This window comes from Phalacrocorax carbo, chromosome 4 (assembly GCF_963921805.1).
Source record: "Phalacrocorax carbo chromosome 4, bPhaCar2.1, whole genome shotgun sequence".
NCBI lineage: Eukaryota > Metazoa > Chordata > Aves > Suliformes > Phalacrocoracidae > Phalacrocorax > Phalacrocorax carbo.
In genome coordinates this window covers 57,137,882-57,163,477 of record NC_087516.1, presented here as the reverse complement: position 1 = coordinate 57,163,477, position 25,596 = coordinate 57,137,882, and the positions used below count along the sequence as shown (strand labels likewise).

The following is a 25,596-nucleotide window of genomic DNA, read 5'->3' as shown; positions in this document are numbered from 1 at the left end:
GTAAAATAATCAGGGTGACGTGGAGTTATCCTGCAGAAATCTTTCAGGGTAATTCAAATCAGAGTTAAAATTCATAGCTAGTATTGACCACCTTTATAGGTGAATACACAAGATGATTGGCTTGGGATTCAAGAGTGACAACAGCAACGAAAGTTGTTCTGCCTCAGTTTCTCCACCAATAAAATGCAAATAGCAGTATCCACCCCTTTTTGGGAATTTTTGAAAGATCCATGGATAAGAAGCACTACTCCAAGAACCACCACCCCTATCAACGGATGAAATTAATCTGAAATCCTCCTCAAGGATCAATAGAAAGATAATTCAAAGGCATCACATCATATGTAGGGGTAATACTTTTTAAAAACAGCACAACCTGAATACTGATAAGAATATACGTAGCACTAGGGTTCAATACAAAAACACATCTACCATTGGGAACACATGCAAACAGCCCACCTATAAGTGGCGCAGACACAGACCAGCTTGGGCAACGCAAAACTGCACGTGCCAAGAAGAAACAAATGCTTCCCTCCCTAGGGGGAGGCAGGGTAGGGTCTTCACACCGATGTGGGCCTCAGGTAAGGATAGCAGCCCTGCCACCATCACCCCTAATTTTGTAACCAGACCTTTGGCAGCACTGGTGGCCCAAAAGCACCTCAGCATGACTACGGCTGGGGTACCACCAGCCCAGGCACAGCTGGCTCCCACTGCGGAATGCCTGCCACCTCAGGTGGGGGGTTTTGATCATTTTACATTGGCAGAGCCCTCCCTCGAGACTAGGCCTGTGCAGGCACCCTACAGCCTCCTTCTTCCTCTGAGGTGCTGACCCCGGCCTCAGCAGGAGGAAGCAGCCACCTCCCGGGGCCCGCAGGGAAAACGGGCCAAACCCTGGGCCCGGCGGCAGCCGTGCCGTGAGGAGAAATCTCCTCCACACACCCGCCTTTTCCGCGGGGCAAGACCGCCATTTTGGGCCTCCGGGGGCGAACGGCCGTGCCGTCCCGGTCCTCAGGCGGCAGCCGTGCCCGGCGCCAGGCGGCGGCTCTCTCCCCTCGCCGGTGCGGCGGGAGGGGATAGGGAGCAGCCCCCGGCGCCCAGCAGCGCCTTTCGCCGCCGTGCGAGATTTCTCGGCGGGGCAGGCGCGGAGCGGCGCAAGCCCGGCGGCCGCAGGAAGGGGAGGGAAGGCAGGGCAGAGCGGGCGGCGCCATCATGCGCGCTCCGCCGGGGCTGGTGCGGCTGCTGGCGGCGCGGGGGTGGGGGCGGCCGCCGCGCCGCTGCCTCGGCGGCATGGCCCGCTACGGCACGGAGCAGCGGGGGCGGCCCAACTCTCCCGATTACCGCCTCTACTTTAGTAAGTAGCAGCTCCCGGGCTCGATGATCCTCTGCTACTCCGCCTCGGGGGGTGGGCGCTGGTTCCCCGCTCCCGCCGAGGCCCCTAAGCCTACCCCCTCACCGCTGCAGGGGTGTAGTTCTGTGTGGAGAACGAGGGGGTTTCATGGTAGACACGGTTTTGGAGGGGGTGCTGGGCCTGTTCAGCCCCGGGGACTAGTGTGGGCAGCACAGCCGTGCCCTTCCCAAGCCACGCGAAGGCCCCTGGAGGGTGAAGATGATTTGGGGGCGGCGGGGGTGAAGCGCTGCCGCGGTGCGGTGTGGTGGCAGCCTGGGCGCAAAGGTCGCGGGGTGCTCTAGGGCCCCAAGGACAGCCTTGGCCACGGGAGCTTCGCCTCGCCACGCCTCGCCACCTCTGGGGTGCGACAGCCCAGTGGGAGCATGGCCTGGCCCCTGTGACCTCCCTCCCGAAGCGTCACGGTGAGGGGAGGCTGGCATCCAAACCATGGCGCCGCAGCCCCGAGGGGCCTGCCGGGCCAGCAGCAGCGAGCAGCACCGGGAGGGCATGGGCAGCGCTCCAGGAGGCTTCTCCGAACCCAGCGAGAGCTGGGGGTGTGCAGTCTCAGTATTACGCATTTTAGTAACAGTGCTGTCTATTTGTATGGGCTTTTTTAGCAACGGTTTTGTACGTTTTTGGTCCATTGACTTACAAGCAGTTCATTCTGACGTCCGCTGATGTGAGAGAAGCGGAGGCGTCGGGTACCCTGTCGGCAGTAGCCTGCCAGGATTCCCTTGTGCTCAGTCCCAAGGGGGCTGCCAGCGCAAGAGGTCATCTAGAGAAAGTCAGTTTAGTTAGTGGGAATAAGCAGCCTACCACTAACTTTGTTTTATCTGGGAGGCTTCCAGGAGTTGCGAAAACAACTGCCGTGTAGTCCTCGTTGTCGAGGTGGTCAAAGTACAGTCCAAAGCTAAATGAAGTCCCTTGTCTGCTTTTTCCTTCACTGTGAATAGGGGTGCTAGCAGAGGAGAAACTCCTTGAAATTTGGTGTTAGCACCTTATATTGTTGTTGATGCTTCTATTTTGATGCAGTACTTGGGCTTTTAGTATGTTGAAAAGTTTCTGAGTAGTTTGGAAAGCTTAAGCGCTCACTGCAGCGAGTTTTGTTCCTATCCACAGTGGGAGTAAGGTGGAAACGCACACTGGGCCCAGTTAAGTTAGTGTCAATTTCTGCTGTTTTTGAGGTGTGGTGTTTCATTTCTAGGGCATTTATCCAATCATTTCTGAGCATTTATCCAACCCCTCACTTATTCTCTTGGTCAGACTTCAGCCTACTATGTTGGGGGGTTTTCTTTCTGCGGTCATGAAACTCGGTGTATTATAAATACAGTGAAGTCACAAGGGCAGCATTGCTAGACACCCAGATGAATTCACTGATCACTCATGGAAATGAGGTTCCCTTGGTATTTGTTTCTTCATTAATGGTTGTGTATTGCTGAAGAGAAGAAGAAAAGGGAATCAAAGGATCTTCTCATCTTTACATAGCTTGTATTGCCAGGTAATCAGAAGAGAAGTGTGCTATTGAATAATAAAGCAATAATTTTGATTTTAAAGAATCTTCGTCAAAGAATCAAATTCCTTGTCCTGCATGTACGTTATTTTTTAGTCCTTGGAATTAAACTTCAGAAAAGTTAAACTGCTGTGTAATTGTGGCATATCATACATTTTTGTAATGTATAATAGTTAGCAATACCAACACCTTATAGCATATCTTTAGATTTGTAATACTACTTTTTTGTTTGTTTTTCAGAGAATGCAGATGGTAAATATATTTCCCCATTTCATGACATTCCACTGTTTGCTGGATCTAGAGAGGTATGTATTTATGCCTTGAAACACAATTTATTTCAAAATAATAACAATTTTACTGGTATTCTTTAGGTAAAAATGCCATTTGTAGAAGCATTTTTTTTTAAAGCAATTAACAGACAAATATATACCACCAGAAAGGACCTTTCTGACCCAGGCTGATGCATTACATAATACAGGCATCATAACTCTGCCGGATTTTCTCTGCTGAGTTCAGTAACTTGCAGTGAAACATAATGATTACTGTATAGGCAAGCCTAGGTGTCTCTTTAAGTCTCCAAGTGATAGAGTGCGGGAGGAACCCTCACTGTACTTTGTTCTCTATGTTTAAGGTTTGTGTTTATGTGCTTTTGAATTAATTTTCTACTATTACTCTTTTTAAAGTGGCATTTTGCTACATTTGCAATTAAAAGTGTACATTTCCTTGCAGTAGGAGATGTACAGCACACACTTATGTAACTTAGGGTGTATTTCTTGAATTCCCAAAAGGATCATCAGAATTGGAAGCCAACAATGATGCCCAAGAGAGAAGTGGTAATCGCACCTTTGGAGAATTACAAGGCGTGAGGTGCAGCTGAGCACTTTCACGTCTTGTTAGCCACACTCCCTGGAGTTTCATTATAGCAATAATGAAATGCCTGTTTTATGTGTCACCGGTGGGAACTGCCAGTCTTCGGTTTAGACTTAGGTTTGCTTGTTACACAAACAGTTTGGGAGGGTTTCGGCCGTTTTCTTGATTTGTTGTTGGGTCTCTATGGATGATCTGAATGGTGAGAAAGGTCAGCCGTTGTAACGTTTTCAGATAGAAACTTCTGAACTAATGAACCAATCTCTTGAATTATTTAAAATGAGAGATTAAAAATATGCATGAAACCTTTTTGATCAGCAGACCCTAAGTGTGCTAGTCAATGGACGAGGTAAGTCTCAGAGAATTGTTACTAAGACAGTCTGTTCACTGGGTGCTGTTGCTGGAAAAGCAATGGGTGTTTTCATCACACATCCCCTCGGAGCCTTGCTGTCCCTGCCTCTAGAGTTTAAGGTTTGGAAGGTGGATTATAGTATGTGATTTTTTTCTGTAGATTAAACTATAGTACAGTGATGTCTGATCAATGTGGAGAGGCTTTCATTTTGGTGTGTGAGCAAGAACAGAGCATTCTGCAGAACATAGGGGCCTGAGGGGGGAACGAGAAAGGGAGTCATTGTGAAGGCCTCTCTTAATTTTGCCCTTTTTGGAAGAGGATGACGTAAGGAGTTGTACGTTATATTCTTTCCCTGCCCTGGTCTGAGCTTTGTGAACTTTATTTTATGATGGATAACTCTGGCGTTATTTTCCATACTGGTTTTGTTTGGTTTGTTTTTTTATCTTTTTCCACTGAACAGAAGGAGCACTCTATGTTCTTAGTCAGTTGAGGACAGGCCTAAATTACTGCTTAAATTTTTTAGTAGCTGGGAGAAAGTGGATTTGTTCTTGTACATTTTTACCTTCCTCTGTTAACATCTGGAAGGTTATAATTTCACAGTGAAACAGGACTGAGTACTTACTTTTAAAAGTTATAGTTTAGGTCTTTATGCTCACAAAGGGATATTTGTTGCATTGAAAACTATAGTTGTCTGTATTTATGTGAATACAGTATTGGTCTCTAATGTTCTTATACACTGCTTTACTTTGCTCTTTTCCTCTAGGATAAAGAGATTCCTGCAAAGAGGTCCAAGACTACTGGAAGTGAGGTACTGCTAAGCCCTCTTTTTTTTTTTCTTTAAACTGTTCCCTCTATTTCCTTCCCAACATTTCTTTGCTATTCTGCAAAGTGAATTTGCTCTCACTGAGTATAGTTGACATAGCTTCAAACGCAAGTCTTTTAGGAAGAGAAAGCTTAAAAGGGTTTAATATTCTCCTCTTTGAATGGGCCAGAAATGTCAGCATTCTTTTATTCATCAAGATGTTCTCAAAGGCAAACACTTTTATACGACTCTTTGAAAGGTTTGTTATGACTATTGCAGCATAGAAACGTTATCTTTTTTGCTATTGCATTCAGAAACATTTGCAAAAAACCCCTCTGTTAATGAAATATTCATTATGCTCTCACTGTGCGTAATCTTCGGTGCATATACAAAACTCCAGAAATCCTAGGTATGTTGGGGAAGAAATTAGTTTTAGTATCTGCTTTTTAGAGCTGAGGATCTGTTGTTTTCTATGCTCATCTGAGAAGCCCAAGGAGAGAAAAATCCTATCTGCTAATGGTTCAGTATTAACCAGCACTGAAGTTAAACCTAACAGAAGCCCAGAAAACCATGGAAGGTCTGCTGAGGCTTTTTCTGTGAAACAAGATTTGTTTACGTGTCTTCTCAAAAATGTAGTATTTTTTGCAGTGCTTTCCCTGGCATAGGAGTAACTAAAAATTAGTGGAAGAAAGTGAAAGAAAAAAAAGAAACTATGCCGCAAAGCCATGACGTGCCTGTGTGTGTCTCAGTGTGTCGCAATCTTTATCTTCTCAATATCTGTTTGGCCAGTCTTACTGCAAAACTGTAACTACCCATCTGATGTGAAAGAACTGTCCTAACTGACTGGTTTCTCATAGTTTTGCAACTAGTGTGTGGTACACTAGTGGTTCTACTGTACACCAGTCCCCACGCAGTCCTGTACTATATCTCCTCTCCCTCTGACCTGTGATTCATTCAAGCTACAATGTTTAGGTGATGCTTTTTAGATTTTCTTTTGCTTGATGACCGTTTAAGTACTATTTAGGAGGTGTAGGATCGTGCCTGAATGATGAATTGTTGAGGAGAAAGAGTATGTACCAGTAGCCTTTTTCAAAAATCTTTGTTTTGCAACATGAATTCTTAATTACTGGTCTTGCTGGAAGTCAAGTATTCTGTTTCTTTCCTGCTTATGAATACTGTGACAATACCTGCGAGTTGCAAAAATGCAAACTGTTCTATGCAGTGTCTTAAAACTGTTCAAAACTGCATTTGTCTGTGTAGTGGGAAGTGTGATAGCTTGCTGGAAACCATGTTTCTAGTACCCTTTTTCTGATCTCTGGATCAGCCTACGGAGCAGGGGGAAAAAATGCTGGTGAGGCTGAGCAGCTCTTCCTTCTTGGGCCAGTGTGGGCTCCAGAGCTGCTTCACATCACTCCTGCTGTGAGAGAGCTCTGGACTGTGGTTTAATAGAACTATGGAAAATGAACAAAGGCAAACGTACGTCCCAGTCACTGTGGGATTCTGATGCGAGTAAGCAAATAAATGTGCAGACTAACAGGCTTCCCAAACATGCTTGGTCTTTACTTAGATGGTGAAATGTGAGAATGCAAATAATTTAGAAAACCCTTTTTCATCGTCATCTTTGGGAGTTGGGGAGAAGAAAGAAAACAGAGGGATCTTTGTGTTCAGGAAAGCAGTTTCTTCTTACACTGGGCCCTTCAGCAGTGCTTCTCACTTTGGCCTGGTGAGAAATGCAACCCTGCATGCATGATTTTTAGGGAGAACATAGGTTAATCAGGGGATGAAGGGAAAATGAGGAATTTAATGCTATGTACTGATTTATAGAGACCTTTGAAGCACTGTACTCTTTGCTCTTGTCTAGGGAAGGCTGCTATTGATACCTGGTGTTCAGTGGATCCTTGCACTAAATTTGGCCAGAATTCAAAGGTGATAGTTCCGCTTGCCCTGGAAACACAGTGGCATCTCTAAAACTTGTGGCTTTAGGGTGGCAGTTATTTGTTACTCTCTATTTGTTAGTTAACTATTTGTTAACTGTTGTGTTAAATTATGCTGAGTTGGTGTTCATCAGGTGGCAGTTTAGCTATGGAAAATTACAATAATTATGCATGAGTCTCTTCAGTCTGTCTAATCTACTTTAAATTATTCTTGGCATTCCTGATGCCAGAAAAGAAGGTCTCAAAATCCAGGAGTTTCAGCTTTCAGCATTCATGGGATGGGGGAATGGATGTTGTAAAAGCCTCTGTTAGCTGTTCTGAAGTCTCAGCTTGTAGTTAAGGGAAATGCTATGGTGTTTCTGTGTGATCTGTCCTCAGTAGTGCAGCCATTTCTTACACTATTTAGACCTTCCCAAATCTCAATTAAATTTAGCTTTGCAATCACTGTTGGCAACGGATTGTTTTGCTTTCAGAAGGTTTTTTTGGTGGTTTGAAGACTAGAGAAGTTATTCTGAGGGAGAAACTATGCTGGAAGAAATCTTATTCAGCTTCAGACAGAAAATTATTACCAGCTTGCAGTCTGAACCTTTGCTTTGTCTTAAGCATTGCAAGCACTCAGGATCAGGATCCACTCCTGACCAAGTAAATCTCTGTGAAAGGTATCAAAAGTTCCTCATCTCTGGAAGAGTGGATGTTCCTACTGTGGTTACAGTCAAAACTGTCAGAGGCTGATTGTTGAATATGGTCTTCCGTGTCTAGCAGAAAGAAGGTTTGAAGAGGTCATAGTTTTCTTTTCAAGGCAAATGTGACATGTTGCTTCCCTGCTGCAGTGAAAGGGTTTCTAATCCACTTGTCATTGTATGGCTTTGGTAAAGTATTCACATGTCATCTCATTCAGAGGACCCAGGTGTTCCTGAATACAAAGTTTTATTTAAAATGTTGGCCTTAGTAAGGAATCTGTCAAGGTACGTAGAGATTATAGTCTTCTAACTTGCAGACATCCACAAGAGCATTTGAAACAAAAAAAAAAAGAAAGAAATAAGACAACTTTTGTTTAGTTGAATCCTGTGGGTTGCACAGTGCTGGAATGCCCTTGTGGACTTCAGTTTAATTCCTTCTATCAGGCAAAAAGTTCTGATAAATTACCTAGTCAGGTGGGATAGAAGGGGTCATCAGAGTGGTTGGGCAGTCTGAAGAGGTGATCTGGTAGAGGGCGTCGTGCTTGGAACAGTGTTCAAAACCAGTGTCAGAATTGTCTTACAATAAAGGTGGTATGTTTCATAAGAAAGAAAAAGCTGTCATTATTCCCATGCAGTACAGGTACAGACTGTGTACTGTCTTTGTATTCTGTCTTAACTACAGCCTCTGTAACCTTCTTTGGTCACATTAGATGTTTTTTCAGTATATGTAACCTGGGCTGTAGTGTGTCCGTTATGTGTGTTCAGGGATTTGTGTGTTCCAAATTTTAGATTATCAGTGAAGCTCTCATCCTGATGCTTGAACTTGCTTGACCTTTGTCTATGGACATGTCCAATAGCTGCAAGCCTTGCTTTGTGTTCTTGTAGATTAACAGATACTGAGAATAGAGGTAATCTTCAGTCAGTGGTCCCATTACAATCTACTGGAGTAAACTGGTTTAGTGAGAAAGTTCATCAGTGATTTGATCAAGCTTAACTTCAAATAAATGGCTCCTTAAGCTTGAGAAATTCAGTGTTTCATTTTTCATTCATGTCATGGTTGTACACTGAAGAGTTTTGCAGGTGACTGTGTCCAGTAGCTAGTTTATCAGGGAATATGTCTGACACCACTTTTGGGATACATGTGTGTAAAACTTTACGTAGTGTTTGTGATTCCCTTTTCACCATACTGTGAGGGAAGTACACTATGGAGAGGCTGCAGGCACTTTGCATTTATGCTGGGCGCTGTGTTCCTTTTTTGCTGTGCGGCATGTTAATGTATATTGGAAAAGTTCCATTGACTTCTCATTTAGATACAGTATATTTGGTCTCCAGATGTTGCTGGCATCTGGTTTGTTGTTTTCATTGGCAAATACCTTGCAGCAAGTGCTACATTGGGAATGCTTATAATGTGGGTACTCATTTTATAAGCAAGCCCTGCTCTGTTTATTTCTGGTTGTATTTCATGACAGTCCTTATTTTCCTTCTCCTTTTTTCTTTTTTCCTTTTAAACATCATCCTTTGTTCACACTGCTGCTGGACTGCAGCTCATCTTTTTTGTTCTCGTTAGTCCTCAGGTGCATGCTGCCATGTTCAGTTGATGGCTGATGAAAATCCCTGCAAGACTGTGAATGAGCAGACAGAAGAGAAACGGAAATGATAGCTGCTTTTTCTTCTCTCTGTCTTGTGAGCTCAGAGCTTCTCAGTGAGGAAGGGTCAGTAGCCCCCAAATTCTGCCTCTAATGCTTTCAGGTGTTGCCTTTTTGGGTTGTTTGTGGTGTGTTTTTTTTTTTTTGTGAGCACTCTAAAAACGACTAAAGTAACTGTTAGCTTTAGCATATCTCTTTCCCTTGTCACGCAACAGTGATGGTGAATGGCAGTCAGGCCTTAAAAAGTGGTGATGTTTGTCATTTTATGAAATTATACTGAGTTTCTGTTCCTCTCTTTATCTCTTGTTTTGTCGCTTTCCTTTCTCTGCATAGGTTGCTCCACTTCTGCTTCAAATTAGCTGAACCTTCAGAATTGAACATTTAGTGTTGCAACCCTTGGGCAAAATCGTACCTGCTCAAAACCCTCCCCTCAAATGCACCAGCTAAGGAACTTGAAGACAGGGAAAGAAAATATTTGAACGAGAAAGGGAAAGTTAGGTAAGGAAGAGTTGTTTCTGAGAAGGGTGTACGGGAGTCCAGGAGGGTAGACTGTAAAAATAGTGTCAGAAATGTGCTTAAATTTTTTTCCTTCCTGTAATATTCAGGTTTGTAATAACAAACCCCAATCAAAACAAGTTGTCTTCTGTAAGAATCTGTACAGCCGGAGCTAGCAATTATTTTGGCTGTCAGTCTTAGTGGAGAGATGCTGACTCACAGTTTACTCGGTACAACAGTCTGTATTTTTCTTGCTTTTCTCAACACTTGCTGTATGAACGTGTTGAAGTATATTTGTATATCTTTTATCTTTCTGTGGTTCTCTTATTTCAAAAATCAAAAACTGTTCTGGTTCTCTGTGAAAGAGATATTTTTGCTTGTCTCAGCAAAAATGATGTCTTGGTACATTAAAAAGGATGTTCAACTGAAATGGAATGCAGTAAGTTGCCAAATAGTGTTAAAGAAAACACCCCAATAAAGCAAAAACTTATTTACATCCTATGTGAGTTCCCATGTAGTGTACGTAGCGTGCAGTTCTTAGGAAATAAAAGATGTAATTTAGACATACTGGTTGTTTCTTCCGATATAATTTTCTGCTTCCCACTACACAGACAAATGCACTTTTGACTTCCCTATGTTGAGTAAATGGACACCACCCCACCCTCCCCCCCCCCCCCCCCAGTATCACCACTTCAAGGTGTAATATAGCTTAAGTACAAATGTCTGTCTTGTGTTCACATTAACCCAAAGTCAAACAAGCTATGCAATACCCTGGGTTGAAAGTCCTTCTGGGCTCTGTTAGGTCACTTCCCCTAGCAGATGGGTTCTGTCACTTTTTCTGAAACTAGGAAACAGTTTCCTCCTCTTTTCTTGCATGCTGCAGGAGGCTGTCCTTCTGAAGAAACCATGAGCCAGCAGAGTTGGCATGAGGCTAGCCTGTAGGAACTGCTCCATCTGGCCTGTTGTACAGTCTGCTGTCATGAATTGGAGTCCCTTCTACATTAGGCGCTTGCAGAATTGGAGTAAGTCTGGACTGTAGCAAGCACCGATCTCATAGACAGACCAGTTGACTGCTGTCATACTAAGGCAATAGTTTTCATTTCATGAGATCTTTTCTTTTTTTTCTGTCATTGGAAGGTGTGTCAAATGGGCTGTTGAAAGTCTCACTATTGCTTGAGGGGGTCGAAGTGCTCACTTGGGGTTTGGTGAGGTGGAATTTTTTGTTTTACTGATTTTAAAATAAAGATAAAAATACCAATTACCAGATGCATTCACCATCCAAAACTAACCACTGAATGGCATATGCAGATGGTAATCTGTGAAGACAGGTGGTGTCTGCCACTTGCATTACTGTTTGCAGCTGAGGCAGGGACGGTTTTGCAGCAAGAGATGGGGGAGAGCATTCAAGTGGTCAGAAGGAATAGGTGCTTGGTCTGAGAAAGTGATGGAAAAATTATTGGGTGATATTTAGGCAGGGAGGGAAACAATATAGGAAAGAGGAAGAAGAAAACCCTAAAAAAATCAGAGGAGTTTACTTCTCTCTTTCTATCTGTCAAACTATCTAGTATGTGCACTCCTTTCCACACCAGTGAATCCTGTCTCATCACTGTGAAAATGTGATTGCCCTATAAATAAAACTTTTTATTTTTAAATGTAAGCACTGCATGAAGTTATTAATCTCTTGTAAATGCTTGTGGCAGCTTAGCATTAGAGAGAGTACTTTCGGGGATTTTTTTTGCATACAAATTAATCTGTCAGGCTGTCACATTTAAGACTCTTGACAATTCACATTTGACTGATACCACAAATTATGAACGCCTGGTCTTAGAGCTAGGTTAAATCCGAGAGATTTTTTTTTTTTTTTTGAGAGCAGTGTTGTATTCCTTTCAGTCTGGTTATTTTCCAGCCCTGAGAGTTGTTTTGGTGGAGACCTGGAATAACTCTTGACCAATTAAAGCTCAAAACCAAGATTTACAGGCTACTGAAGCCATTGTATTAGACATGGTCAGGAAAATGTACAGTGGCATCTAAACAACAAAAATACAGGATTGTGGTGGAGGGGAAGACATTTTGCAAAATTCTAGGAGTACTATGTAAGTTTTCTGCCTGTAGCTACCAGTCAGGACAATTCTTTGACCTGCTTGGCAGTTCCCTAAGAGTTTCTTGTTAGCACTGGCTTTCATGCTGTGCGTTTCTTTCTTCCAAGTTTTTCCCCAATGGATGTACAGACTTTATTTGGCTCTCTTCCAACCCTTCCCTTACCTGCTGGTACATGTATGTTGCTTTGTTCTGTCTGCTTCCTTAGTGCTGACATCTTTGAGCTCTCTTTCTGATTACTTCTCTATTTCAACTGTTCTTATATATGTAAGGCATAGTTTATGAAACTGATCTGAAGCACCTTTTTCCCTTCTTTTCTTTTGGTGTTCCCCTCCACCCCCGTTTTATTTGATTATGACCTGATCGGGAAAAGTGATTTCATCTGTCATGCCACTGATTGCAGTGTGGGCACAGTACTTATGAATGGCAAATTTAATTTAAATTTACTGGGAGTTTGCTGTCAGGTTTGTTCATAGCCTGTGATCTCATGGGGGAAACACTGAGTGACAGTTGGGATTCTCCTTTGCTTTCTCGCTTTCCACATACCAGGTTTGTTTGGGAGGAGAAGATCACAGAACCTTTGGAATTACTTTAATCAGACTGTGGCATTGACACTGGTAATGGTATTTGGTTTTTTGCAGCTGCAGGATACAAGGAGCTAAAATACAGATATTTAAGAGTCAGCTGGAGCCTTAATTGCAGTGTAGTTAAAGAGTCAGTGCAAATCTTCAGTTGGTTTAACATTGTATTTTTTTCCCACAAATTTCTGCAAAAATATATTTTGTCCTTCCTGAACTGTTGCGATTTTTTTTTAATACCAAAGTGAGTTTGGTTATGAAGAGACGTCCCAGGCAATGTGATATTTTGGGGTTATTTTAGTAACCATTGAGAAAATAGCTCCTAGACATTGCTGGGTGGTTTGGTCTAGTTACTCATTCCAATTAATACTCTACTGCTTAGTAGCCCTTAACTCTGACAGCTTCAGAAGAAGAAACCTTATGGCAGTTACACAGAGTTTTTCTCTTTGGAAAATGTCACTTTAACCTTCTCAGTAAGAAGGGCATAGATTACTTATTTTTCTTCTAAAAGCATGGAAGTTTACATATTTTAGGTTTATTCCCCCCACACCCTCCTCAAAACACTTTCACTTCGCTTCTCTTGGGAAGGAGGCTAATGCAAACGTGAGGCGTCTGTGTCCATGTCCTTCCTCTGCCATTGCTTTTGGGTTCATTCTGCCTCACCTCAACCACATTTGACTGAGAAGCAGAAATGTCAGTGGTTGTTGCATTTGCATGGGTTTTTAAAAAAAAAAAAGATTGAGGCAAAAGAGGAGGGCCTTAAGAAATAAATCATCAGGGGAAAAAGCCAACAACATTGTCCATTCCAGGGCTATAGGGAAGCTAACTCTGTCCTATAGGAACGTCCAGTCCTCTTTGATGAGTAGATTGAACCAGTGCCTTGTGGCAAACCATTCCATGGACTTTCTTAACATTTTGTGGAGGGTAATATTGATACAGGAATAAAAAACATCATGTAGATTTCCACTACTTGTAGTTGTTTGTATTCTGAAAGGGGCGGGGAAAGGATGAACGAAGGAGGTTGAATATCATTCTGCAGAACTAAACAAATTGTACTTAACATAAAAGCAGCTGGAACAGAAGGATGTGATGTATGTTGCTGCTGAATAGAGGAGAGAATTTGTCTTATTGTAAAATACTAATTGCCAAATGGACTTTATTTTCAGTTCTGTCATTGTTTTTCTGTTTTAGGTCCTGTTTAATATGATTGTAGAAGTACCTCGTTGGACGAATGCAAAAATGGAGGTAATTAAGAAAAATGCCTTGATCATGTAGATATTTCTGAAAGGTATGACAATGCAATGGCTTTTAATGGTCAGAGTGTGGATTACTTTTTACGCATAAAATTTTCTCTGTTAAAAAGTCAATTTGAAGTTGTGCACACAGACATTTTCCTTGCAATTATAAAAAGTGTTGAGGTGCTAATTTTGTTTCCCTTCCACAAGTGAGCCTTGACAGCCCTCTGACTGCAGAGTGCAGCATACCTGCAACAGAGTCCTAGAGTGCTGGCTTGCAGGACATTGTCCAACACTTAGTCTTGCTCTTGCTTGCTCATAGAGCATTCCACTCAGAGGATTTAATTCCTCTCATTTCTGTTGTATAGGGTGCTGGGCCAAATCCTGACAAACGGAGTTGCAAATGAAAAAGCATTTCCTTCTGACAGAGAAAAATACTTGGGCACCTCACTGATTCAAAGTATCTACGCCAGCAGGGAGATATTTTAAAAGTGGAGCCTTGTGGGTTGTTCCTCTGCAGTTACAATGTAGGAGCTGAGCAGGGCTTCATCTGTAGTGTTGGTGAAACAACAGATCTCACATAACACCAGAATTTTGTTTTCTCCTTTCCCTGATGCTGGACAATTATTTGAACTGTGTTTACCACCACAGTTGTCATCCAAGGTAACCCTACTTGCAGAATATTTACCTTGTATTTTAAAATTATGATTTATTGTGGAAGCTGAGTTCTCTTTTGCAGAGTTTCCCTTTGACAATGCTATTTGAACACTGCGTGAAGCTCGGGTTGCTCTCCCTCCCCTTCTCTTGGCACGTTATGTCAAGGGTAGAAAAGTTTGCTGTCCTGTTAGGTTCAGAAATCAGTGGGTTTAGACTTTTCTGGCTTGATAGAGGAGACCAGGTGTAGTTCTCTAATCTGTAACTTTTAATATACTTGAAATTTCCTGCATTAATTGTTAAGGCAGTTGCCTTGCCATTGTGTCCTGGCACTCCTTCAGCCCAGACCATGGTAAGGTGCTAATAGCAGGTCTTGTCTGCATCTCCGTGCTGAGATTCTGTCACGTGGAATGGAGGCTATAGGAAATTAAACCTTGCCTTAGGATGAATGTTACATCCCCAGTGCCTGCATGTCGGTTTGTTGTATTTCTGTTGTTCTTCCCTTGATTTTACTGAAGGTGCTTTTCATGAGACTTTTGTCTGCTGTTATCAGTTATTCCTCTTTGTCCCTGTTTACATCAAGAAAAAGCATTGCCGAGCTCCACTTCTATCAAAGTTACAGGTGGCGTATTCAAGGTCTTCACTGTTAAGTTATGTCCAGAAGCAGGTAGAGTCAAGTGTGAAACCAGAAATGGCGTGAACCTTGATCTCAGCTCTTGGGGAGGGTTTACTTGTGGAATAAGTGCATGCCATTGACAGTTTGGTGTGGTTCAAAAAGGTGGAATTTCAGGATGGCTTTGGTAAGCGTGCTTTAGGTAAATTACAAGGATGTTGTAAAATTAATATGGATTGAGGGCTGTGTGCTTACGCATGCAAGCTATGTACCACCGGAGCCAGTGTGCTCATGTAACAAATGTGATGCCATTCAGATGAGTGTTTGTAAGCAAGAGCCAAGCTAACATGGATTGGGTTGTGGTGTGGAGTGTCAGAAGGATGGTTACAGTGAATTAGCTGACGTGTGGTAGGTAAGTTATATGGCAGTGGGTTTTTATTTGAGGCTTTGGGGAGGTTCATAACGTTAATAAACTGTGCAGCTTCAGTCTTTCTGTGCGTGCTTCTTTGGGAATAAGAATGCCTTCTTCTAATGCTAGCTTAACTTGTTCCAAATCTGCATGAAGTTGGCATTTGATGACTATGTGGAACTTTTTTCTTACTAAAAAGCATTTATGCTGAGAGGCAGTGGAGAAAAGGGAAGTATGCAATAGGAGAGCAATGACTGGGGGTGAGAAGAAGATGAAACATTTCCCCTGTTGCTGTCAAAGCCCCTCTTGTCTGAAGAAATTGTGCCACTATTTGTATGTCTGTTGAACTTGAACTATAACGTGCAAGAGCTTCTAACTTAAGTTCTTTTCAGTATTTATGTTTGACCATGACAGTCTCCTTATAAATTTATGACTTTCTTTTAAATTCATTTTTTTCTTCCGTACTTCACAACGTTATTTAAAACCTTAATAAGCTGCTTTTTTGAAAGTGACCCTTGAGATTTAGAGTGGGGCCATAGTACTTTTAATACTTCTCAATCCACAAGCACAGGCTCCCAGATGGAGCTTTCTAACTGGTTGGGTACAGAATGAATTGCTTTCTGTTTTACCATTCTCTCTCTCTCGCTCTCGCTCTTGCTCTCTCTCTCTCTCTCTCTCTCTCTCTTGATCTGCTTAGATTGCCACTGAGGAGCCGTTGAATCCCATTAAACAAGATATAAAGAAAGGCAAGCTTCGATATGTGGCAAATATCTTTCCTCACAAGGGTTATATATGGAATTACGGTGCCCTCCCACAGGTAACATTTTTGTTATAATGGTGAAAGTTTTCTGTCTTCTGTGTAAATTGCCTTGTAAATCTTGGGTGCTGCCTGAGTGCAAATCAGTTGCAAGAGGGATGTTTCTCTTTGGTACATTTGTAAATTTGGAATTTTTTTTATGTTGAGCTTTATTGTGTCCATAAATTTTGATCAGAATTTGGGTGTGTGTGGGTGTAAATATGTGCTGTGTTTCAGGAGTTAAATGATCAAGAAACCATGAATCTTTAGTCCACGTCTCTGTACTGTAGTGACAGAATTAAACTGTCATGGTCTGCCATTTGAGAATGCTTTGTCAAGTAGCCTGTTCCTGCTTAAACAAGACATTTAAAAAAAATCTAGGATTTTCATGTATTGCAGCTTAAATTTTAATTGGGATTTCTTAATACCTTTAACAAAGAGGAACACAAGCCTGTTTTTTAGATTAAACCTTAACTTCCCTAGTTAACTTTTCTCTCAACTGTGAGACTTCACTGGTCATGACACATTCAAAACTTAGAGCCCTGAGAAAGCCCAACAAATGGCAGAGATTTTGAGCATAATGAAAGGTTTTAAATTTTTTTCGTTTCTGTGAATAACACATTGGAGTTAAATTACTACTGAAGAACATGATGGAACTAGAAAAGCGGAATTTATTTTCTTTATACTTAACTGCATAAGTAATGAAAGCTTACTCCTGTGAATCTGCTGATGTATTTGGTCCCTGAAGAGGAGATACCAGGCAAGTGCTGGAGTATAGCAATGAAGTTGTTACCCAGTCAGCAGTCTCAGTAGACAAAATTTCCAAGTAGGTATAGTTAAGAACCAGCAATTTCATTTAATGTTTTGAAATTTGTATGTGTCTTAGTACAAAGCCAATATTAGGTGTTTGAATATTTTCCTGCAAAAAGTGTGTTATTTTGGACTGATGACACTTTTTCCAGGAGAACCGTTCAGCTCCCCTTGTTACCTTGTGAGTCAGAGAGGACTGGAGATAATGTCATTTTTACTTTCTGTAATAACTTTAAAATAGTGGTTGGATCATTAGACCTCCAATTGTTGAAGTCTAGGTGATGCTCCGGATTCATACTAGCAGCTCTAACAAACAAAATGCCAGAAGTTTAGGCCTAGTATATGGCTTAAAGATAAGCATTTGTGGCTGCTGTTTTATGCTGTGGAACAGAGAAGAAAAAGAATTATGATAGGACTATCATTATTGCAGGAGTTGCTGTACTGTCCAGAGAACAATATCATTCCTAGCAAGCTTTCCTTCTAACGTACAGGTGAAGGGGTGCAGCTGGGCAGAATAGTACCGGTATAATGCAGCCTTAAATAAGAAGCACTTTGGAAGAGTAAGGAAAAATAAGTTTTAAGTTGAAATTGTCTCCTGACTTCACTTCACAAAAATTTTTGGTGATGATTCTGCTACCTAAACACCTGAGTGTTTGCTTTTCACAGTTTTGTCTTTTAGTATCAGTCAAGTTCTCAAGAACAAGTTTGAGGCGGAGCTTTGACTGTGGACAGCAGTAGCTAACAGTATAGCTCCTTGGGAAAAAGGTTTTCTAACTCCTTTTCAACAAAACTTCATTTGACTCAAAATTCTTACCTGGAAAACTTCTCCACTTTAGAATGAGTTACTCATTACTAGCCAGTAAGAGACAATACAAGTACTTGTCTGGTAATCAAGTTGTTATAACTTGGATATGATTCCCTTGCTTGTACTTGCGGGGAAGCTTCTTTGGTCATAAGCTGCTGGCTGTTCTTAGGAATGTACACATCTCTCAATACTCAGAAATGTTTCATGCTTAAGTCTAAACACTTTTAAAAGCTAATTGGGTGCTGAGAAATCCATACCCAGGAGCTTGGGTAGCTCAAAGCCTGGATGTTTTTGAAAGCAACTTAGGCTAGTGCAATGTTATTTAGAGTATAATAAGAATGTGAATGTGGGATGTTCTAGCTTAATCCCACAACCACTAGTAATCAGAAGAATACATATTCAGGGCCTTCTGATACCTTAATCACTGCAGTTTGATTAAGTGTGTCTGAGTCATTGATACAGTTAATACTTCTGTTACTGTGTCCTCAGTAATCCTCATGTTACTTGTCCTGAATATGGGGATGAGTTACTCAATATCAGTCCATTGGCTGTTTATTTGTTTTTTCTTTTCCCATAGAGCAAGACTGTTCTAAGAAAGCTGATGTTTTTATTGGTGTATTTATAAATTTTAGTCATTTAGCTGTTAGACAAATTGTAATTGCAGATTAGCTGGTAACTGATAATTCTTTTTCCGTTGACAGACGTGGGAAGATCCAAGCCATACAGATAACATTACAGGATGCTGTGGGGATAATGATCCTATTGATGTTTGTGAAATAGGTTCAAAGGTTTGTCTTTATCAGGATTAATTTATTTTATCAAGGTTAATTTAATAATTTGGTAACAACTTTTGGAAGAGACAGGCATGTAGAAAACAAGTAAAGATGATAATAGTCTCAGGGGATGACAAAAGTATGAATAGAGGATCTGAGGAGGGAATAGGTAAGGAAGTTGTGGATTTTTAAAAAGGAGGGAAAAAAACAGGATTTGGTAAAGTCTGTGTGCTGGATAAAAGGGAAAACAAGAGAACGCTACCCTGAAGTTCTGTGGCTGGACAGTGAGTTTTGGGTGAAGGAGGAAGAAGGTAAGGTTTTTGGGGAAGGGAAAGTTTGCTTTCTTTTTCCCCTGTTAGCAGTACTGGAGCTAGGAATAGGTTTCTGAAAGATGAGGAAGTATGGCAGTGTCATGCACATAAAATTACAAGGTCAGACCCGCAAAGGAGGTAGGTTTGCATTTTCTCCTGGGTACAAACAGAAGTAGATCCCTCTTCTCCAGAGGAGAAGACAGGAACCTATTTCAGCATTGTGAGACTTGGAATGGGTAGATGAAAAAGAGATATAGTAAACACCATTAGTAGGTACAGGGGAAAGGGTTAGCTCACTCAAAGAAAATCCTACGTGTCTGAAGGCAGCAAATGGAGCAGTCCTCCTTGGTATCAAAGATGGGGCTATGAAAAGAGATGAGTTTCGAAGAGGGATCTCTTGGGATATTTTACATAAGGAGAAATTTAACTGGTGACCTCAGTGAAGGTGCCTTTATTTGAGGAAAGGAACCTAAAGCTGAGTTTCAAGGGATCTAGCAAGAGTTATGAAGGGAATATTATTTGGTAGAAATACAGTTCCCAAGAAAATGCAAAAAAGAGTTGCGGTGTTATTTGTGGGGAAGGGATGTGTGTTTATATGTGTATATTGGAGTCTAGAAGAAGGAACCACAAGAGATAAAGACCAAAAGTTGAGGAAGTAGAATCAAGAGGCAGGAAGGAGTTAAAAAACGAGTATGAGATACTTTTGACTTTCAGTTTGGGGTGAAGATCAAGAAGGTGGTGGGGGAAATAGGGTAGAAGACAAGGAGAAATAGTGTTGTCTACTTAAATGCTGATTGGAGAATTGAGGGTTGAAGAACAGCAGTGGTGGGAGAAATGTTAAAGTAATGTTAAATAGATATGTACTGGGTTTACAGATCTATCTTGCAATTCTGTTAGCTGCTGGTCAAAAATGCAGTAGAACTATTTTGTCTGTAAAGTAAAAGAGAAATTCTATGTAGTATTTTCCAAATCTTTGTGAGATTATGTTCTGTTTCAGATTCGTTCTTCTGGTGAGATTGTTCAGGTGAAAATCTTGGGTGTCTTAGCTCTTGTTGATGAAGGAGAGACAGATTGGAAGATAATCGCTATCAGTGCGGATGACCCAGAAGCTCAGAAAATCCATGGCAAGTATTTTTGTCTTTCTTAATGCAAGTTATGTCAGCAGCTTGCACAGTAGAGGGGTACCTGAGTTTAGGTCACCCAGGACAAGAAGAGGCAGACAGTAGAAAGGCAAGACACTACTTTGTTGTGGTGGTGGTTGTTTAAATCAGGTGCTTCCTTCAAGGAAGGCATATGTGCTTTCACACAAAGCTTTTGAAAAGGTTCACTTGGATTTTCAAGATGACCTGTCATGCAGAAAGTCTTTTGACTTCTGAAGTGCAACTACCTTAGAAAGTGACCTCTTAAAATTACAGGCTTATCTCCTGCATAATAATGCATATTTACCCACTCATATTGTGTAACACACTGCTATTTTCCTTGTTGAAAGTGTTTGTTCCTTTTACATTTGCAGGCATTATGTTGCATTCTGAAAAGCGCCGAACATTTCCAACGTTTTGTCAGTTGTAACTGGGTTACTTCCAGGGTTTGTTGCCTAGTGTGAAGGATTAGGTTTCACCTTTTAGCTTGAATATTTGCAAAGTAAAGCGCTAATGCAGCTCAACCTAATATCAGCCTTGATGATGACTACCTGTGCAGGGGGAAATATCCTGTGCATACTTGTCCTCCTTGTGATCACGCTTCTGGTACCCAAAAGGAATTTATGCACTAAAATGTGTCTATGTGAATAGCACATGAGGTGTAATTCTGCTTGCAGACTGTTCAATGAGAAGATCATACAGATGTGTTAAAACTGCATGGAGTTAGGTTTTGATAGCACAGGTAAAGTGTAGCTTTTCTGTGGACAAATGGAGGTTCAGTTCCTCAAGTGCAATGCTACTGGGAATCATGAGAGTTAAGTGAGGAGGTTTGTCTAAAAGTTAATGATTGTTATGAGACCAAAAACCATATATACCATCAGGTATGTAAGACCAGCGCCCGTTCTGCGTTGGTGGGGAGCACCAAGGGTTAGAGTGGCCTTCCTGTAGGAATAGGGCTATCCTATTCCTTTTTAAAGAATTACGTTTCTTGGCCATTGAGGCTTTTTCCTGGTTTCTGAATGTAAAGTAAGTATATCCCTGGACTGGCCCTTCGTTCTCAGTTTTCTTGCAGGTTGCTTTCACATGGAGAATACTTGGCTTGTGGGAAAAGAAGGGGAGAAGAAGAAATGAGGAAAAGGAAACTCTTGGGTTGATGCTGATTAAAATCATGGGGCAGATGAATTACTGCATAGTGTTTATGGCTCTTTAACTACTTTGACAGAGATGAAGAAATTCAGCTTAAGGAAAGAGTAATAGTTTGCTGTTAGTGTTAGTATCAATTTATGTGCAGTGAAATGTGATACAAGTGTCAGTAGTTGAAAGACAAGTAATTAGCACTTTATTTCTATACACTGTTCTGTTTAACTCTTCACTTTTTTCCTTAACAATTTCTGGGAGAGTTTAATCAGAAAAGTGGGTGAGAGAATTTGAAGGGAGTCCACTAAGTAGAGGAAAAACTGGGATAGTTTATGCCACTGGGTTAAGTAGCTCTGTTTGAAAGCCCTCTGTTCTGTTTTGGTTTGTTTTTTCAGGTAATGACTGATTTGTGTCAGCTATGTTACAGCTGTAGTGCGTTTGGGAGGGGAGTAAGAGTTCTAGTCTTCTTTAAAGGGGGAAAAAAAAAAGGGGGGGGAAATAGACAAACCATTGCCTGTAGTTGATTCCTGTGTGTGTCCTTTCTTCCCAGAAAGTAGGTGCAAAACTTCAGGAATAGAATTGTCCTTCTGAGGTTCAGAGAAGTGCAGAAGTATTTACCCAGTTTAATACGATTTCCCTTTGGGATTGGAATTGTAGTCCAGGATTTACAAAAGGAAAGAAAAAGGGGAAAAAAATAAAGCCCCCATCTGCTTTCACAAAACATGACTAGCTTGCAGTGTTTAACAGCAATCCTTCTTCAGTCTGAAAACAAACAAATCTGTTGGAGTAGGCAGTACAATATGTCCTTTTATACTTGTTTTTCCCCCTTCCCAAAGACGTTAATTATTTCAGCATAACAGAATAGCAGCTACAGATAAAACTGGTATCTCCCTCAATAATTGATGTGCTGCTGTGTTACGGGGTTGCCTCCTAGGGAAAGATGAGGTTAAGTGTTGCCTTGTAAGTCTGTCCAGTTATATTTGTAACATTTATTAAACACTTTGAATTGGTCTGAGAATCATCACATTTGCTTTCAGCTCAGTATGTGCACAGCCCCCAGTGAACATTTGGAAAAGATAATTCCAAGACAGCAGAGTGGTGATTACTTGCAAACCCCATCCTGAGCCCGCGCAGTGTGTTAACTCCTCTTGCTGCTTTAAGCACGCCCCAGGTACTCTGTATATTCTCCTTCTGGGATTGTGATTGTTCTCATAAGTGCAGTTGATTTTTCTGAGACTTCACAGAACTTAAAACTGAGCAGTCCCAACTTCTGAGCCGTTCTCATTGTTTATTCATAGCACTCCACTGTTCTGTGTCCTGCAGGCATTTATTGATAAATACTGGTTTAAATTGGAAACCCTGCCTAGAACTCGCGCTCTCACACAGAGCAATGAGAAACTCTAGTTTGTAGTGACAATACCCAGGAATGATAAGCAATGCATAGCGCCTGTTCAAGTGGGAACTGTGTCATCAGTGGGAATAGCAGGGGCTTGGTGTCTTTTTGGAAATTATAGTGCTTAATGCTGGTGGGCATGGGGATAAACTCACTCCAAATACAAGATGTATGTCAGATGCAGGTATCCGTATGAGAAAGTTTGTTTTAGACTAAAACTGGACATCTTCAGATTTATCTGTTTCAATAAGATCTGTCTTTGTGGCTACCTGAAAACTGCTGTGGTGTCTTTCTATTCAGGCAGTTGCTAGGCAGATGGCCATTAGCGGACCAGTGAAGCAACTTCAGACCAAGCAAGTCTGGGAAAGGGCCTAAAAGCTCCCTGCACACTGAAACACTAAATCTTGGTCGTGTAGTAGGCCTGGCTGCTTTTTGTTTGGTTGGGTTTTGTAAAATACTAGCCAGGAGAAGCAGCAATTCTTGGAGTGGAAAGGCTGCTTATCTCATAATTTGGATTTAATTTAATATATTGGAATTCACATATATATCTGATGTGCTTCACAAAGTTGGGCTCAGAGAGGATGAACGATACTTTCATGTTGTAATTTGGTCTGAACGTACATGGCATCTTCATGTTGGACAAGAGGCTTTGAAAATCATGGGCAGTTGAAGCAGGAAGTGTGAAGTGTGTTTGAAGAAGCTTATGAAAAGTCTGACCCTCAAAAGGTCATCTTACCTACCCTGAGCAAATTGGACATATCATGTATGCTGGATGGCATTTTGGAGGTGATTTACCGGCATGGAATCTTAGTGGCCGTTTTTTGCTACTGCTCGCTGGAAAGATGCCTGGATATATTCAACAGCAGTTGGTGATGCCTACCGGCTTTGTTGCGCTACCATTTGTGGGCGCTGGCATAGTTAACTGTGCTACGTCAACATGCTTCTTTTCTGATGTCCAACTCAAGATTGGCTTTCTGAGTTAAGTGATCAAACCCTAAATGGCAAAAAGAAAGCACATTGCATAGTTTGTACCATATATTTTTACAGACCCTTGCGTGTGAGCGTTTTTATACGCAGAGAAGCAGCAGAGGCCCTGAAAACCTTTGTTGTGGATTTGTGTAAGCATTGAATATAAAGAAATTAATTATCTGTACTGGGGCTCCCCCTCCTACCCCCTCACACCATGCTGCACAAAATACACCAAATGCCTTTATATGGAATGTAGCTGCTGCTTCCTGTAAATGTTTATAAGATGTTATTAAAAACATATGTCCTCTCTTCCCACAGACCTTGTTTAGAAAGCTTGCTGCAAGCATGTTGTTTTAGCTTTGCTTGCAGGAAGCAGCATCTGTTGTACTAAAAATGGTAGTTTTGTACAAATGCTTTTGTTGCTCTCTTTTGTAAAGCCAGATAGAATTGGGATCTGCGTTTGCATTGGCTCGCTCCCTTGTCAGAGAGCTAGCAGCAGTTGTTTGTGCCAGCCTCTAGAGATTTTCCTTATTGAGACTATACTGCAACACTTAGTGATTAGCCATCTCATTTTAACCCTTGATGCTTAACTTTGGTACCCAGAAGAATGGGACCTATGGTCGTATGTAGGTAGTATAAAGAAATTACTGCCTAGAGCCCAGTGGGTACATGCTGATAATGTACCTGCAAGAGCCGAACGTTTCTGCTCGGTAAATTCTGAGCAGGGCTTGCTTGCAGGGACGAAACCACGTTAGGCCAGTTATGTGCTTGCTACGCCCGTTCTTGCTCCGTCCCTTTTGACATCAGTGTAAGGACAAAGCTCTAAGGGAAGTTAAGCAGTCAGGGTCAGAAAAAAGTCTCTAACAGTGCCTGCTGCAGAAAACACATATAAGTCATGGGATTTTTTTCTCATAATATGCAGCTAGCTTCTATAGATATTAGTGCAGTAAATCACTGTACTGCTTATTGTGATCTTTCCTTTTACCTTTCTTTGCTTACTCTTCTGTTTTCTGAGTATATTTTTCTCCTTCTCCCCCTGATATCCCAAAGATGCTCTTTGAAATCCAAAGTGGAGGACAAGCTGTCTTTCAAGATTTTCTATTGTGCCTTTTAATGAACTGAAGAGGCAGCTGTTGAGTGATGTGAGAGCTGCTGTTTTCCGTATATTTTGTGCTATGTGCTGACTCCACAGCAACAGCATTGATTTTCTTAATTGGTTGGTTGGGTGTTTTTGTTGTTGTTGTTGCACTTTTTCCTGCTGCTTGCCACCAACTCCCATTATAATACAGATGTTTTGGGTTGTTTCTTCAACTATTTAAGCTTCATTTGGTGCCCAGTAGCTGTCCTTCATAATAAAGAATAGTGAAGTGAAGCATGGGGATGAAGGAGAATAACTTGCAAGGAACCAAGGAAATAAAAGCAACCACTGTCCCCATTCTTAAGTCTTCAAAAAACCAGAATGTATAGCAGCTAATACTTTAGGGGCCATATGCTGTGGCCTGATTCTGTGTAGTCATTCTACCTAGGCAAGGAATTTTCCTGTAGAGAGTGTGAAATTCAGAGATATGATTCTGTCCGAGAAGATGATCATCACTATCTTGAGGAGGTAATGAAAGCCTGCCCCAAAGCCTATTCTAATATTGGAGTCCTTTAAAGAAATACAAAGAAAGCCTATAAATAAGGAACAACAGATGGGGAAGGGCCCAAGTGTCAGAGAATAAAGCACTTCTGATGACCAGTTTTTATGGCAATGGGAGGCAAAAAAGAAGCAGAATTCGGAGAGAAGTTTGCTGGAAGAGGAACCAGAAAAACCGAACTGCAGTCTGAGAAAGTATGCTTGAATTTAAGTAGTGTCTGGAGATGGAGATCTGGAGTTCATCCACTCTGGGAGCCAAGGAAATTGCTGGAGCAGCCTGGTTTGCTTTACAGACTTGAGGAGAGACTGTCTCTTCAACAAGTACTAGAAGTTATGAGTTCAAACCTCACAAGACGAGGAGATGACAAGGGCTCAAGATGGGATGGGGGATGCTGGCTTGTGTGGAGAGAACAGGATGATACACTGGAGCCCTGAAACAGATTTGAATTGGAGCTGCAGTCTTATTAGTGCCCAGATGAAGCATCCTGCCACCAACCAAGACCCCACCCTTTTCTAAATCATTCCTTCTTGGTTGGTCTCACCCACCCCAGTGAAAGGCTTCTTGTACTCT

The 25,596-nt window shown here is 41.6% G+C and overlaps 1 protein-coding gene and 1 long non-coding RNA gene across 4 annotated transcripts in view; both read left to right on the top strand.

Moving 5' to 3' along the window:
* The first annotated feature begins 1,131 nt into the window (after positions 1–1,131).
* PPA2 (inorganic pyrophosphatase 2) overlaps positions 1,132–25,596 on the top strand; it is a 38,480-nt gene continuing 14,015 nt past the window's right edge. The window contains exons 1-7 of one of the 3 annotated variants that reach the window (XM_064450044.1): positions 1,132–1,348; positions 3,135–3,199; positions 4,877–4,921; positions 13,537–13,590; positions 15,954–16,073; positions 18,369–18,455; positions 19,749–19,875. In XM_064450044.1, the coding sequence (XP_064306114.1) occupies positions 1,207–1,348; positions 3,135–3,199; positions 4,877–4,921; positions 13,537–13,590; positions 15,954–16,073; positions 18,369–18,455; positions 19,749–19,875 (640 nt within the window). In that variant the 5' untranslated portion in view covers positions 1,132–1,206. The remainder of the gene's footprint in view (positions 1,349–3,134; positions 3,200–4,876; positions 4,922–13,536; positions 13,591–15,953; positions 16,074–18,368; positions 18,456–19,748; positions 19,876–25,596) is intronic. The other 2 variants (XM_064450046.1, XM_064450047.1) reach the window with 2 other exon arrangements.
* Positions 9,129–10,233, top strand: LOC135313121 (uncharacterized). Its single transcript, XR_010372716.1, has 2 exons — positions 9,129–9,241; positions 9,509–10,233. It is a non-coding gene; the product is annotated as an uncharacterized LOC135313121 (long non-coding RNA).